Consider the following 15,692-nt stretch of genomic DNA (forward strand, 5'->3'; position numbering starts at 1 on the left):
CTATAACATCATTCTTGTGTATTACATTTAACCAGTTCCTTATTATTTGGCCCTTAGGGTCACTCTAATTTTTTACTCTTATAATTGATGCTATAATGGAGTACCAATAAGCTGGCTTCTTCATTATGTCTATTTTTCCCTTAGAATAGATTTCTGGAGGTGGAATTGCTAAGTCAAAAGGCACATCTATTGTAAGGCTCTTGAGATAGATTGCTAAATTTACCTCCAGATTGTTCCAAGTTACTCTCTCACCAGCAGAATACAAGTGCTTATTTTCTCACATCATCACCAGTATTGAGATGTGTTATTTTTCAATTCCACTAAAATGGATAAGTGAAATACACCTCATGGTTGTCTCTTTAATCACGTGTTGAAGATCTTTCCCAAGGACACAATTCCACTTTCTTTACTACCGTTAGGTTCTCTCTTTCTCAGACAGAAGTGTGCTAGTTTCCTCCCCTGTAACTTAGCTACATGTCCATGAGACTGCCACACCATGGGATGAGTTGAGTATGAACTGGTTCTTATGGTAGTTGTTGCTCCCTTTCAGCATATTTTGAAGTAGACGGCAAAACATAGGTTCTTTCTTTAACTAAAACATAAGAAAATTAGAAAAAGAAAAAATTTCTTTTTTTAGTCCACATAGGGATTACCATTTGAGGTCAAACCCAGTGTATACCCCTGCAATATAGTCTCAAGGGTACTAGGAGCATATTATGGAAATGGGTGTATATGTGTTGTGGGGGTAGGGAGTTCTCTCTGACTTACAGCTTTAGAAATATTAGTATTGGACTTGTGAAGAGCTATTTTCTACCAAGAAATTCCACCAGAAATTCTCGCAATTCATTGAGCTCTTGGCCTTCAGCATAAGATCGATCAGGCTGCCATTAGGGAAGATGAGTGTGGATGAGAGAAGAGAAACCTGGAGAGCTGGCAGGCCCTGCCCTGGGGTTTGTGGAAGTGTGATATAGGAAAGTGAAGCAAGAGAACCTGAAATCAGAGTCTATATTTCTAGAAAAATGGTCTGCAAAGTACTGTGGCCTCGAAAGTAAGACCCAAGAGACAGGCAGATCTTCAGCTTTAAATCCTAAATTAATTAATGGTATAGGAGACTTTACATTCACCTGGAACCACAGGACTTTTGGAAAATATCGGTCTTCAATCTTTCTTCTTGCACCCACATTCTTATGTATCACACAGTTCTGCCTCTTATGACATTGACAGTGATTCTCAAAGGAATTCTTAAAAAAAAAAAAATCCAGGATGGCACTAAATATTTGGCCCTTGATTTATCAAGTTGTCATACAACATGAAAACAAAAACTAGGAGAAAGGTGGTGAATGTGAAAGAGCATGAGACTCTCGCTGAACCACAACATAATAAAGACGACAACAGGGCCAAGTTCAACATCCAAAAGAGACATGGAGCCCAAAAGCTAGCGTGTGGTTATTTAATTCTAGAAAAGGGAACTGTATAAGGGTGTTGAGGAAGATAATGAAAGGAGCAGTTACAATGTAAACTGCCCACTGGAGACTATTTTAAAATGCTTTTTTGGAGTACCTTGCAAGGAGCTCCAAAGTCAATAATAAAAGCTCCTATAAATGCATCAAGGCAGAAAGCCAACTAGATAATCAGTAAGACCACTTGACCTAGAGCTGCACTGAGAACTCTGCGTAGCTCTAAAATGGAAAAAATATGGAAAGGCAGTTATTTTTTCTTTAACTCTGTAAAGATGAAGAAAGACAACATGGACATTTTAACTCACTATTTTGAAAGACATTGTTCATAAATATGGATTCAAACATATGCCTAATGCACTGAAGGCAAAAACTGACAACAGGAGGCATCCTGAGAGTGAAGCCACCAGATAAAACACATGGTTGCATCATGGAAATAAGCTCCCCTAAGAGGGGCAGTGAAATGCCTCCATACAGGCAAGAACAAAGCCCACACTGCACCCACAGGATCATAAATTCTGAACTATCAGTTGTGGCTCATTCTTTGAGATACTGGTCTGAGACTACTGAGTCCAAAAAGACCAGCCAAATGTTAGGCTTCCTCTAGAACATTCTTGGCCATGACACAAAAAACTTCATCTCTCCCGGTGCAAAACCAAGGTGTGGTCACTCCTTTCTTCAGTTCCAACTGCCATATCACAAATAGTGTTAAAAGTGGTCCTCATATGGTAAGTAGTACATACTTATATTATCTCACATTCTTACAACATTCCTGTACCATATCTATTTTCTTATTTACAGATATAGTCTGAGGCCCACAACAGTTGCTTATGTTTATAAGCAATAAGAGCTAGGATTTCAACCCAAAGACTGCCATCACGTCTCATAGGTGAGGAAAACAGACTGCAACAACCCATAGTTTTCCTCAGTCAGGAAGGCAGAGATGTGATATGATCCAACAGAAAGTCGTGAAAAACGTTGTGAATTCATCTCCAGATATAATGTAAACCAGGTAGCACACAGTATGGGAAACCCTGTAGTAGCTAAAATTAAAAATAAAAATTGCTTCACAATGTATCTTGGAGACAGTTCTTTATAAGTACATATAGTTTTCTCAGTTGTTTGTTTTACAGGTGTATAATCGGCATTGTACAGTTGTACATTTATTTATTTATATTTTTAATTCAAAAAGGAAAACACATACACACAGTAAAAGTCATGCAATTCAAAAGTCATTGCAATGAAAAGAAGGCAACTCTCCTACCCTAAAAATTCTCACCTCCTTCCCAGAGCTCACCACTGTTAACAATTTATTTCATGTGCTCCCAGAAAATTGCCATGCGTATATACACACTTACACATGCATCATATGCCACACACACATTCTTTTTTTTTTTTTTTTCGAGACAAGTCTCTCTCTGTCACCAGACTGGAGTGCAGTGGCACGATCTCAGCTCACTGCAACCTCTGTCTCCTGGGTTCAAGCGATTCCCTTGCCTCAGCCTCCCAAGTAGCTGGGACTACAGGCGTGCACCACCACGCCCGGCTAATTTTCGTATTTTTAGTAGAGATGGGGTTTCGCCATGTTGGCCTGGATGGTCTTGATCTCTTGACCTCATAATCCACCTGTCTTGGCCTCTCAAGGTGTTGGAATTACCAGTGTGAGCCACTGCACCCGGTCCACACATTCTTTGAAAATAAGAATACAGGATATGTTGGTGGATGCATATGCATACATCTTATTTATTTTATAAAAAATAGAAGCAGAATGTGTTTTGTATGTTCTTTTTGGTAATTGCTTTTTTTGTCTTATTTTATTTTTAATTGACAAATAGTAATTATATGTATTGATGGAATACAATGTTATGTTTTGATACATGTGTAAATTGTGGAATGATCAAATCAGACTAACTTGCATATCCATCACCTCAAACATTAATCATTGATTGGTGGTGAAAATGCTTAAAATCCTCTTTTTTCAGCTATTTTGAAATATACATTATTATTAACTATAATCATTGTGTTGTGCAATAGATTGCCAGCACTTATTCCTTCTATTTATCTGTAACCTTGAACCCGTTAATCAATGCCTCCCCCTTCCCTGTCCACCCACTCCTCATTCCCCCAGCGTCTGGTAACCACCATTCTACTCTATACTTCTGAACTGTTAAGATTCCACACATAAGTGAGACCTATGCGGTATTTGTCCCTCTGTGCCTGGCTTATTTCACTTAACATAATGTCCTCTAGACTAATTCGTGTTGTCACAAATGACACTATTTCCTGTTTTTGTTTTTGTTTTTTTAAGGCTGAATGGTATTCCATTGTGTCTATATACTACATCTTTTAAATCCATTCATTCGTCGATTCGGGTCACTTAGGTTGTTTCCATATCTTGGCTATTGTGAATGCTGCAATGAACATGGGAGTGCAGACATCTCTGCAGCACACTGATTTCAGTTCCTTTGGGTAAATACACAGTAGTGGGACTGCTAGATCATATAGTCATTCTATTTTTAGTTTTCGGAGGAACCGCTATACTGTTTCTAAAAATGGCTGTGCTAATTTACAATACCACTGACAGTGTATAAGGGTCCCTTTGCTCCACATCCTCATCTTTGTTATCTTTCATCTTTTTGATAACAAGTCTGATGTGATAGCTCATTTTGATTTGAATTTTCATTTTTTTCTGATAATTAGAGATGTTGACCATTTTTTCATTTATCTGTTGGCCATTGGTATGTCTTCTTTTGAGAAATGAAAGCAAAACATAGACAAATGGAGTTACATCAAACTTAAAAGCTTCTGCTCAGCAAATGAAACAATGAAGTGAAGACACAAACCACAGATTAGGAGAAAATATTTGCAAATTATACATTGGATAAAGGACTAATATCCAAAACACACAAAGGAACTCAGACTACTCAGTAACAAGAAACTAATCTTATTAAAAATGGGCAAAGAACTTGAATAGACATTTCTCAAAAAAGCACAATGTTTTTTGTATTTTTTTTACTTTAATGTGTATTGGAGAGCTTTTCATATTAATATATGTTTCACATTCTTTGCAACATCTATATAGTGTTTCATTCTGTGAATGCAACCTAACTCACTTAACTGGTCTACTGTTAATAGATATTTAAGTCATTTCCAGTCGTTTGCTGTTGAAATAATGCTGCAGCAAACATCCTTGCAGGTGTCTTTGAACACATGTGAGAAAATATTTGTAGGCTAGGTTCTTAGCCTAGAGGTGTGATTGTCAGATCCCAGGGATGTACATTTAATTAACTATTATTTTTATTTTTTTATTTTAAATAGGAAATGTATTTGCGTGACTCAAAAATTAAAATGCTAGAACACAGTAAACATTGGAAATTGTCATACTCTTCCTTGTCCCTGATCATCGTACTTCCTTCACCCTATCTAAACTAAGACTTTATTTGTGTCTTGTACTTTTTCCAGATTGTTCTGTATTCAGATGCAAGAAAATGCAAGTATATATACTTACTGCCCCACCTTCTTACCCGAAAGCACATAGTGTATACATTGTTCTATGTCTTACATTTTCCACTTAATGTGTCCTGGAGATCTGGCTATGGACTGAATGTGTTCCCCAAAGATTTATATGCTGAAACCTAATCCCCAGTGTGGTGGTATTAGGAGGTGGTGCCTTTAGAAGATGATTCAGTCATGAGGGTAGAGCCCTCAGGAATGGGATTAATGCCCGTATAAGAAAAGACATGAAAGAAGTGTTCTCTCTGCCCTCTACCATGTGAGGATACAAGGAGATAACAGCTGTCTGCAAACCAGGAATAATTTCCCCCTGCCCCCAGACATCAGATCTGCTAGCACCTTCATCTTGGACTTTCCTGCCTCCAGAACTGTGAAAAATAAACTTCCATTGTTCATAAGCCTTCCAGCTGCTGACATTTTGTTATTGCAGCCCTAACAGACTGACAGATCTTTCATTATAAGTATATAGGGATCACCCTGCATTCCTTTTTACAACTGCATACTACCCCATAGTGTAGATGTTCCTTAACTCGATTAGTCCCCTTCTGATGGACACTAAAGTCATTTTCAAATTTTTGCTACTACAAAAAAAGCTGTAATGAATAAATATGTACATACCTCATTTTATACTCATATAAATAGATGTCATGCTACCACTTATAAAAAATTAAGGGAACACAGAATTATATATCTGTGTTGGCTAGCAAATATATAATAATTCATCAGAAGTATAAACAAAGACCTAATAATAACATTCCTTGCTGGAAAGGATGGGAACTTATAGAAAGGGAACAAAGTGGGAAGTTCTCTGTATACCTTTTTACATGTTTTTATTATTTGAGTCATGTAAATATGCTACAGTACTATATAACTACTTTGAAAATTATGTAATATGTATCAAAATATGTTTATGATAGACTTAGATACACTCACAAGGGATTGTTTTCAAAAATAGGCTGTTTAAGGCATCTTTAGGCTTTTGAAGCAAAATTATAACTGGCCATGTGCTTCTCTTCTAAACTCATCCCGTAGTTCCTTACCTGGCTTGTAGCATAATTGTAAGCATCAATTTTCATGAAGTTTTTCCCCAGGTGGTTAATTGCCCATTGCTAGCATTATCTCTCTTTCCCTGAAACTCTAGAAACACTAGAAATAGTTACCAGATTCTTTTTACAGAAGTAAATTAAGAAATGTAATTAATAGAAAATGCCCCACATCCCACATATATCCAACACTAAGTAAAAAGATGACCTATGGCTATGGAGAATTCCTGGGCAGCCTTGGTTTACAGTACCTCACTCATCTGGCCCATGTTTGAAATTTAAATACACAGTGCTTTGTGCTTCAAGCCTCACAGGAAATCCCCCCCACCCCAGGGAAAGGGCGGGCTGTAAAGCTGCTCTCACTTCAGTCCTCTTCTGTGGACTGCTGCTTCTGTGAACACCCAACATTCTCCCATTACTTGGACCTTCCAGAAATTTTAGGGTCATACACTATATTCTGAAGCTGCTTTGTTCATTTTTCTTTTAACTATGCTGTCTCTTCAACAAGCCATCCTAGAATTGCCAGGAGATGTTTGAAAATTTAGTCAATTAACATTCATTGATTTTTCTTCCTCCTTTTTTCCTCTCTCTCTTCTAAGAGCCCTTCTTGTGACAATTAGGTCCCCAGAGGCTTGCCTGTCCTTAGGCTTACAGCCTTCTTCTATAGTTGTATTATGATTTTATTACATGTGAGTGTATTATACATTATGTTACATCATACCAGATTATCTCTTTTTAGAATTAGAGACAAAAAATTAAAAAGCCGTTGTCTCTTTTAAGGGTGAACCCTTAGCTGAGATGACAATAGATCAAAACTGCCATCGCCTTCCATGTATTCATGAGACAAATCAAGGATGGTGACTTTGTTTTTTCACATATCCACATTATAGGTTGAATTGTGTCCCCCCAAAAACTATGTTTGAGATATAAAGCCCAGAACTTGTATATGGAAACAGGGTTTTTGCAGATGTCATTAGGCTAAAATGAGGTCTCATATGGGATTAGGGCTCACCTTAATCCAGTATGATTGGTGTCTTTACAAGAGGATAAAAATTTGGATGTAGACACAGAGGGAAGACAGCCACGTGAAGACAGAGGCAGAAATTGAAGTGCTGCTACAAGCCAAGGAAAACCTGGGGCTACCAGGAGGAGGAAGAGACAAGGATTCTCCCCTACAGGAACTGGAAAGCATAGCCCCACCAACACCTTGATTTTGGACTTCTAGCCTCTAGAACTGCAAGAGAATAAATAGAATAAAGTGTTTTTTCCAAGCCACTCAGATTGTGGTACTTGTTGCAGTAGCCACAGGAAACTAATATACCATGCATTTGTTCATTTCTAAAAATGTCTGGCATGTGCCCCTTCTCTGACCTGTTTCCACATATTCCAGACAAAATGGAATGTCATCCAAGTATCATCAGAGAGGCTGTCTGCTGCATCAAAGGTGGGATTTTAGCATTCTGTGTCCTGCAGCCTGAGACCAAGTGACTGGTTCATGCCCCCTCCCTGGCATCATCTAGAAACTTTCCAGATCCTCTGCACTAAGTGGACACAAGTAGCATCCCAGGAATGCTCAGGAGATCAGAAGCCTAGCTCCCTATCATTGTTTTGCACACAATCCTCCACATTCCCAGCACTTCCCTATCCTGTGTTGCCCTGGCTACAGGCATTTGGAAAACGTTTTCCTTTGCTCCTTGGGCTCATCACACAAGGAGGCAAACACATCAGCTTTGGCCACCCCAAAAGCCTTTGAGTTCTCCAGAGACTAAAGGCAGAAGAGACCCATTTTCAAAGGCATTTGTCTGAAGAGCAACTGGAGGACTTACTTATTTGGCAGATTCTTCCTTCAGATTTCCTTTCAGGTGATCATGGATTTGGCATTGGAGCACTTGGCTAATCCTCAAAAAGCACAAATCAAACGCCCCGTTCTCCTGCCCCATAATTACATTACCCACTTACTCCCCATGAGCTGGTGATAAAAGGAAATTTACCAAATAGGTGCTTAACAGATGGCCTTAAAATGTTTAAATTGCCACTTGAAGGAGGGCTGATGAAAGGGGTGTGCACAGGTGTGACTTAGGCAGATGAGACCTGCCGTACTTGTGCAGGGTGGGGCCACTCAGAGCGAGCACACCCAACGGTGGAGGATTAGGCAGGCTTCTTCCTCTGTGCTTCACCTTTGGCTACCGATTCAGATGCTTAGGCAAAGCCTGGGTCAGTGTCAGGACTGGGGCTGCACCTTGGGGAGTTGTACAAGATTTCTGATCCTTTGCACCACATGGTATCTTCTACCACCTGCCCTGGGACCACCGACAAACCCATTTCATGATGTATTCTGAAGTGACCCAAATAAGCCTCCTTCTTGGTAGAAGTCGCCTCCTTCTGGTAACCTTAGAATGGGGAAAGGTTGAGCTCATTTGGAGTTTCATCTTTCAGTTACTGCTCTAGCCAATTGGACCCACCCTTTAGCATCCATTTTCAGTTACTTTCTGCTTTCATCCGTGGAAATTCACTAAAGAAGTTCCTGCGCAGTATCAGTTTCTCTGGATGGGGAGGTCTGCTTCCTCGTGGAGCTCATATTTTGATTCTGCTCTCAGGACTTGGAGGGTCTCCCATCTTTTTTAGGCCATCTCCACATTTGAAGCCTCCTGCTGTGGAATCACATTTACTTTTTCTCTGAACTTCTTGAATATGTATGTTCCTAAAGTCTACTGCAGACATCCTAAAAAGCCCAGTGTTCCCTTAGCATTTGGGAGCTCCAGAATGAGAGGGCCACTTCCTCCCAAGGTCTCTATGATTTTGTTTCACCAATCAGCCCTTCCTTTTGGCTGAAGTGAGATTCAGAAGATGTCTAGAGAATTGATGTTCCTCATCTTTCCATCTTTTCTCTGTCAGATTTGTATCCACAATGGGAAAGCATTGTCCACACATTTCCACTATTGAGGGGAGGTGGCTGATAATTGCCCACTCTTTCAATTTGACCTATTTTTAAAAATATTCTTAATAACAATCTTCTGTTGACATTATGGGCATAACACAACTAAAATATTTAGGGTAGGTATTTAGTATGGGCTGCTATAATAAGGTACCATCGACTGGGTGGATTATAAACAACAGCAATTTATTTCTTATGGTTCTGGGAACTGGAAGTTCAAGATGAGGGTGCCAGCATGGCTGGGTTCTGCTGATAACCTCTTCCAGGTAGTGGAGGGCTGACTTCTCACTGTATCCACACATGGTAGAAAGAGGGCGAGAAAGCTTTGTGAGATCGCTTTTGAAAGGGTCCTAATCTCATTCAGGAGAGCTCCTCTCAAAGGCCCCACTTCCTAATACCATCACATTGTACTTTGGATTTCAACATATGAGTTTGGGGTATGTAAACATTCAGTCAATTGCAGGAGGGCAATCTTTGGATTAGGTAGTGGGCAGTGGTAGGGTGGGGAGTCTCTCAGTTAGATCTCTCAACTGAATTGTCTTTTTTTTTTTTTTTTTGGCCTTTGATGAAAAAGTTGTGATTTTTTAAAAACCTATTTCCTGAAGCATACGGCAAGTGTTACGGACTCTACTCTTGACAGTTTACCACATTTTGTTCAGTTACAAATCATTATTAACTTCCAGAGAAGTGAAAGACTTGGGGGTACAAGACCCCCAGTATCGCCTCTCTCCCCAAAATTGTGTTGTCATCGTTCAGCCTTGAATCCAGTTCCCCACATGGGAGGCCACATGGTCTTCCTCAGTTATTGGGCATTGGAATCCACTCGTATTAGGAAAAGCAGTCTTACCTGCCACGACCAGTAACTGCCCAATCTCAGTGCTTCATCAAATAAGATTAATTTCTCACTCAGGACACAGCCCAGCTTCCATGACTGAATTCTGAGTGGCTCATGGCTACTGCTGCATTCTCCTTTGCCAGAGACTCCATTTCTCAGCCTGCCTTGCACTAGGGTGGCCATGTGACCCAGTTCCAGCCAATGAGAGAGGCGAGGCTGTGGGGCTGCCCAGGAGAATTGTCTTTCCTAATCAATGGAAAGAACATGTTCTGCTGCCCCCTTCTTCCAAGTCTTGCTAGGGATGCTGGTGTCAGCATGCAGTACTTTTTCCCTAGACAGTTTCAATAACTCCAAACTGTCTCCTGCATCCAGTTTCTCCTCTTCCACTCTTGTCTCGACATTCCTGCCAATCATCTTATAAAAACACCTGTAAACAAGGCTGGCTTCTCCTGCCTGTGGGACACCTTTAAATGCCTATGCTTAAGGATGAGGCATACCATCCATGAGAAACATGCCCAGTTCTATGGCTGCCTTCTCAGTGTGAGGTGGCAAACAGAGGATGGGAAGCCAACATGTTGAGGAATAGCCAAGTAGAGGGATGGAAGGAGCCCAGGCCCCTAGAGGCATCACTGAGCTTCTGAACCAGTCCCAGACCCTCTCATTATGTACCTCCAGACTCCTTATTATGGAAGATAATTAAATCTCTTATTGTTGTTGTTACTTGCTGAAATAAACCCTTCATGGTCTGGTCCCAACCTGACTCGTCAGCCTCAGTTTCCTCTCTTCATCACAACGTATCTTGCCCGCCAGCCACTATAAGCTACTTCAACATTCTCACGCTTCTTTGTCTTTATTCATGCTCCTCTCACTGCCTAGAATGCTTCCCTTCTGCTTCTGTTTCAGGCACATATATATTTATACCCCTGCTTCAAGGTTCTGATGGTTCTTCCTACAAGAAGCCTCCATGGATTTCCTCCAGGCATGTTTAGTCTCCTTGTGGCACTGTGTTTCTACCTGTGTGACAGGCCAGGTACACAGTTTACTGTGGCTATTTGTTTACACCCTGGTCTTCTCCATAGTTAGGAGCCACTTGAGGTCATGGGGCAGTGTTTTGCTTTTTTCTGAGGGCCAGGTAACCAGCACAGTACACTATAGGTTCTTAGCAAATGTGCCTTGATTGAACAATAGAGAAAGCCTTTCCCGTCAGTGATGACACTGCCTGCCCATGCCAGGAGCCCATCACTCTGTGAGCATAGCTCCTGCCCTTCTCTTAGCCTTTCATCCTCCCATGCTCTACTTCCGCCTTGTCTAATGAATTCCTAGACTGTTAGAGTTGGAAGAGACCTTAGAGTTTTCCTAAGGTTTATTACAGGAATGGCTAGTGAGTAAAATGAAGGATTCCAGGAATAAATATATTTGGGAAACACTAAATTAAATAAAATTTAAACAAGCCCTTCACCATAGAACTTCTCAGAGCCCATTATATGCTGACATGTGGTGGGAATCTCTGAAAAAAGGCAAATAGCAGGCAACATTTCTCAATACTCCACCCCCACCTCCACTGTGGAACTCGTTCCTGGGGAATGTGCTGTAGGACACTGATCTGAAACAAGCCCTTAGTTCTACAGGTAAGAATTTACTTTCCTGAATCCCAGAGCCAAGCTGGTAATGGGGCCGCCTGCCCACCAGCTTGGAATCTCCATCCCGCTCTGTGGCTCCATCTTGATCTGCTCCACCACTTTCTGGCCACACCACTAATTTAGCACTTTGCATGGTTGGTCATGTATGCACTTATGTCTAGAGCTAAATTATAACTTTCTAAAAGGGAGGGGTCTTTTCAACCCTCTGCTAGTCTTCTCGCTGTCCATAGTCAGGCATGTGGTCAATGATATACTCTGACTGAAGAATGAACAGTACATGAATGAATGAGGGAGTTAAACATTTACCACATTATTTTGGAAAGTGATCACATCTCTTTGGGGACTAGAACAGATACACCATTAATTTTTGTACCACGAAAGAGGAAAATGTGTTCCATCACCTCACCACAGTATTTCTTATCATCGATTATAAGGAGCATTCTAATTTTAAGGGTGCTAAAATAAAAACGCATGCGTATCTTACTATTAATGAGTTACAGTAAAGAAATTTACTTGAGGCCGGGCGCGATGGCTCACGCCTATAATCCCAGCACTTTGGGAGGCCGAGGTGGGTGGATCACAAGGTCAGGAGATCGAGACCATCTTGGCTAACACGGTGAAACCCCGTCTCTACTAAAAATACAAAAAATTAGCCGGGCATGGTTGTGGGCGCCTGTAGTCCCAGCTACTCGGGAGGCTGAGGCAGGAGAATGGTGTGAACCCGGGAGGCGGAGCTTGCAGTGAGCTGACATTGCGCCATTGCACTCCAGCCTGGGCAACAGAGCGAGACTCTGTCTCAAAAAAAAAAAAAAAAAAAAAAGAAATTTACTTGAAGCAAAACTCAGTTCCACAGATCTTCTCATTTCACTGGGAACTCATTTCAAAATTGTCCAAATCCTCAGAGTGGGAAAAGAGTGGGAAGGAAGAAAGGCTTGGAGTCACAGGGTTAAAGAAGAACAGCTAAGGAAGTTCTGCCAAGGGCCACAATTGTGAGTGCCTTGAGGTTTTCAAGGGTGGTGGCCATTGCCATTGGGCAGCCTCCAGCTGAAACCCAACAGGCAGGGCACACAAATGGCATCAATTAATCTGAGATTGGTAATGACATGTTTGTTTTGGATTGAAGGAATGCCATTGTGGCTTCCATGCAGTGATTGGGTTGCTGTGGATAAAGGGTGGGGAGATGTGTATCCTGGACACAGTCATTCCATGGCCCTTGGGAGCCATCCAAGATGGTTCCAGGGTGTTTTTGGTAATTGGGAGTCTCTGGTAAAAGCATTTTCTCCAGGAACTTCAAAGAAAAGTCGCAAGTGTGCATTGTGATCCTGTGAGGCTAACACTCACCTGTGGATGGCCATGGGGCATTTCCAGTGAGCCCTGCCTGGCTTATTGGAAGGAACTATAATGCTGTAGAGTTGATACACACATCTCCACATCAGTTTTTTGTTTTGTTTTGTTTTGTTTTTAAAAAAAGGAAAAGCTTCTTTCTCTGACTATGTAAACACTGGGGCTAAGGGGAAGTCATTTCCCCATTTCCAGAATACAGTCCAAGTTCACGAGTTTGACATTTCAAACCAGACCCATGCCCTTGGTGGTCAGGTTGGTTTTCCTTTGGCCAAACACAACCTTCTGCACTTGAAGAGGGCAGCCTGGGGTGGAAGGGCACTTACAGGGCTTATTTAAAAGGGCACCAAAGTCTTCTGGGAGAGAAAATAGCTCTTTCCAGAGAGATTTTCATGATTAAGTGCAAATGAATCTGAAACACATGGATCAAATTTCCCTAAAATTACACACAGTTTTAAAAATTAAGGGGGTAAAGGGAATGGTTTTTCTGGTAACCCCAAAACATATGAAGAGACACACTTAATGCAAACAAAAATAAACCAAACAATGGTGTCTGGAGCCTTCTATTGGTACAGAACTCAGCTGAGCTTTGTCTTTTCTTGGTGAGTAAGACTGAGGCCCTCCCCTCTCATCACTTAACGGGGAGAATCTGCCACCGGAAGGCCTTCTTCAGCTGAGATGCACTGCCATTTTTAAGAGGGAGGCAGGGCAGCCAGGGAGAAAAGCCCATTTTCTGTCAGTTAAGCCTCTCCATTAGTTACCTTTACCTTTATGAATGCTGTTAAGATTTGGGCTTTAACATACATAACTTTAAGTCAGTAATATCCTTCATGCTTGCATGATTTGTTGGCTCCATATGTAACCTCTTGGCCCATTAAATTGGCTCCAACTCAAATCCTGTTGTTTCTTTACTTTCAGCTTTCTTTTTGTTGAAAACAAGGGGGCATGGAGTAGAGGAAGAAGCAAGCAGAAGAAATGGGGAGAAGCTGGAGAAAGAAGAAAAAAATGGGATTCTTTCTACTGAAATTTCTAAATGTGGAACTCATTGTCTGTACTGGCTTTGAGGCAGAAAGAAAAAAAAAAAAAAACCCTAAGAGTTTAAATATTTGTTGAAGTCTGGATTTCTCCCTGCACCCATCCCCCCATTCCCTCTAGTAAAATTAAAGCTGAAGCTAGCAGTTCATGTCTAGCTCTTGAAATGTCACCGGCAACACTGCTATTATTCTGATTTTCTGGGCAACGCCCGTCGGTTCCCTGCTGCAGTTCAATTAAACTAACTCTGCCTCTCGCAGATCTGACCTGACAGCTGCATTGAATTTGGGTTCATTGGGTGATTTATCAGGCTGGGTGATGTACAGTCACATGATTTAGGAGTGCAAAAAAACTCTGGAATGCACCAAAAAAGCAATATATGCATTATTATTAATAATAATAATAAAGATAAATGTCAGCCCCAAGTGACTCTGGTGGCCCTCGCCACTCCATTTAACATTTTAACGGTGGCATGTGGCCCCTGCATGGCACTTGGTTCTGTCTGGTGCCTTCAAGGAGGCTAAGAAAAGGTTATTTGTCAAATGCTGGGTCAGAGTAAAGGGGGGATATTTTCAAAGCTCTGGGTCAGACCAGCCCAGCTGCATTCCTGTCCCTGTCATTGAACAAGCTGAACTTTGTCACATTATTAAGCTGTCAGCAACGCCAGGGCGTTGTTTAGATTTCTGGTGGGAACTCCTCACACATGCTCCGGGGGCTCCATGGGGATTTTATCAACACCATTGTAAAACGTGCACAAATGAGCTGTGCTGCAATTGCCCTGGGAAGACCGGCTCATTCGGCCTCATCAGGCGGGAATGGAAATACCAGAGCCGGGCTCTTGTGCCACCCACAGGCAGCCTCCCTGGTGCCCTCTGCAAACACTCACCACACAGCAGGTCTCTTGCTTTTCACGTGACTTCTCCCTGGGTGTTGATGGCTGAGAGTTCTGCCTTGGCCCCAGCCAGACTGGAAGCTGAGCATCCTGGAGTTCAGATTCATGTGGAGCTGATGTGGCCCAATGAGACTGTAGCTGAAGTCCAACTTTAGCCCTTCAGCTTCCCTGTTTATCCCTCTTTCCTCCCTCAGTTCAGTTCATCCCTCACCCCTGAGATCCCAATGTTCTCATATTGTTAGTCTTCCAGGCTGGGAGCTGGGAAAGCTTCAGATACAAATTAGAGAAGTTGAATCCTCAAGAATTATGGGGTGCACCTTCTCCGTAAGAAAGGTCTGCAGTCAAAGGAAACTGAAAGCGAAAGCCATGCTTCAAATTTTAGCTATCAACAACAAGACTCCAGGGAAGGAACTCAAGACTGGGGGCCATCCAGCAGCCTTCAAATCATGCCACTGCTGTCAGTACACACTTTACCTCTGCATGGAACTTCCTGAGTGTGGGGAAAAGGGCACGGGCAAAACGTGAGTTTTGATGGTAACGGAGATGCCTGCCATGTAGCTCCAGGGCCCTCAGGTCTAGTTCCCACCACGGACAGCCCATACCAGAAGGGAAGAAGCAGGCTTCAGGACAGCCTGGGATCAGCTGGAATCTGTTCAAACATCAGGCTAGCTCTGAGCACCATGGGGGAAAAACCAACTCTGTCCCCTACTGGCTGTGTGACCTTGGGCCACAACCATCTGTGCAATGGATGTATAACAGCAGCATGTGCTTTGTAGGCTGAAATGAGGACCAATCAAGATAATGCAAATAACAATGCTACGTATACTCCTAAACATAATAAGCAGTCAATACATCGTAACTATTGTTAGTCCCATCACAAGTCAGTTGATCTACTGATCTTCTTTTCTCTGATACCACAGAAGTGAATATGGCAAGGGAAGAAACAGCCTCCTCAGACCGGACCACACAGACAATCACTTTCCAAATAAGGACCTGTCCTAATC

The 15,692-nt window shown here is 41.8% G+C and overlaps 1 protein-coding gene and 1 long non-coding RNA gene across 3 annotated transcripts in view; one reads left to right on the plus strand and one right to left on the minus strand.

Annotated features, from left to right (window-relative positions):
- The window catches only part of CLIC5 (chloride intracellular channel 5), a 132,520-nt gene extending 118,552 nt beyond the window's left edge, over positions 1–13,968 (plus strand). For both annotated transcript variants that reach the window (XM_065543943.2, XM_074037856.1), the window contains one exon: positions 13,683–13,968. In XM_065543943.2, coding sequence (XP_065400015.1) covers positions 13,683–13,697 — 15 coding nt within the window. In that variant the 3' untranslated portion in view covers positions 13,698–13,968. The remainder of the gene's footprint in view (positions 1–13,682) is intronic.
- LOC123572948 (uncharacterized) overlaps positions 1–15,036 on the minus strand; it is a 64,227-nt gene extending 49,191 nt beyond the window's left edge. Inside the window, exon 1 of the long non-coding RNA XR_006697582.3 lies at positions 14,683–15,036. This is a non-coding gene — a long non-coding RNA (uncharacterized lncRNA). The remainder of the gene's footprint in view (positions 1–14,682) is intronic.
- Between the last annotated feature and the right edge of the window lie 656 nt (positions 15,037–15,692).

Source organism: Macaca fascicularis, chromosome 4, assembly GCF_037993035.2.
Source record: "Macaca fascicularis isolate 582-1 chromosome 4, T2T-MFA8v1.1".
Taxonomy (NCBI): Eukaryota; Metazoa; Chordata; class Mammalia; order Primates; family Cercopithecidae; genus Macaca; species Macaca fascicularis.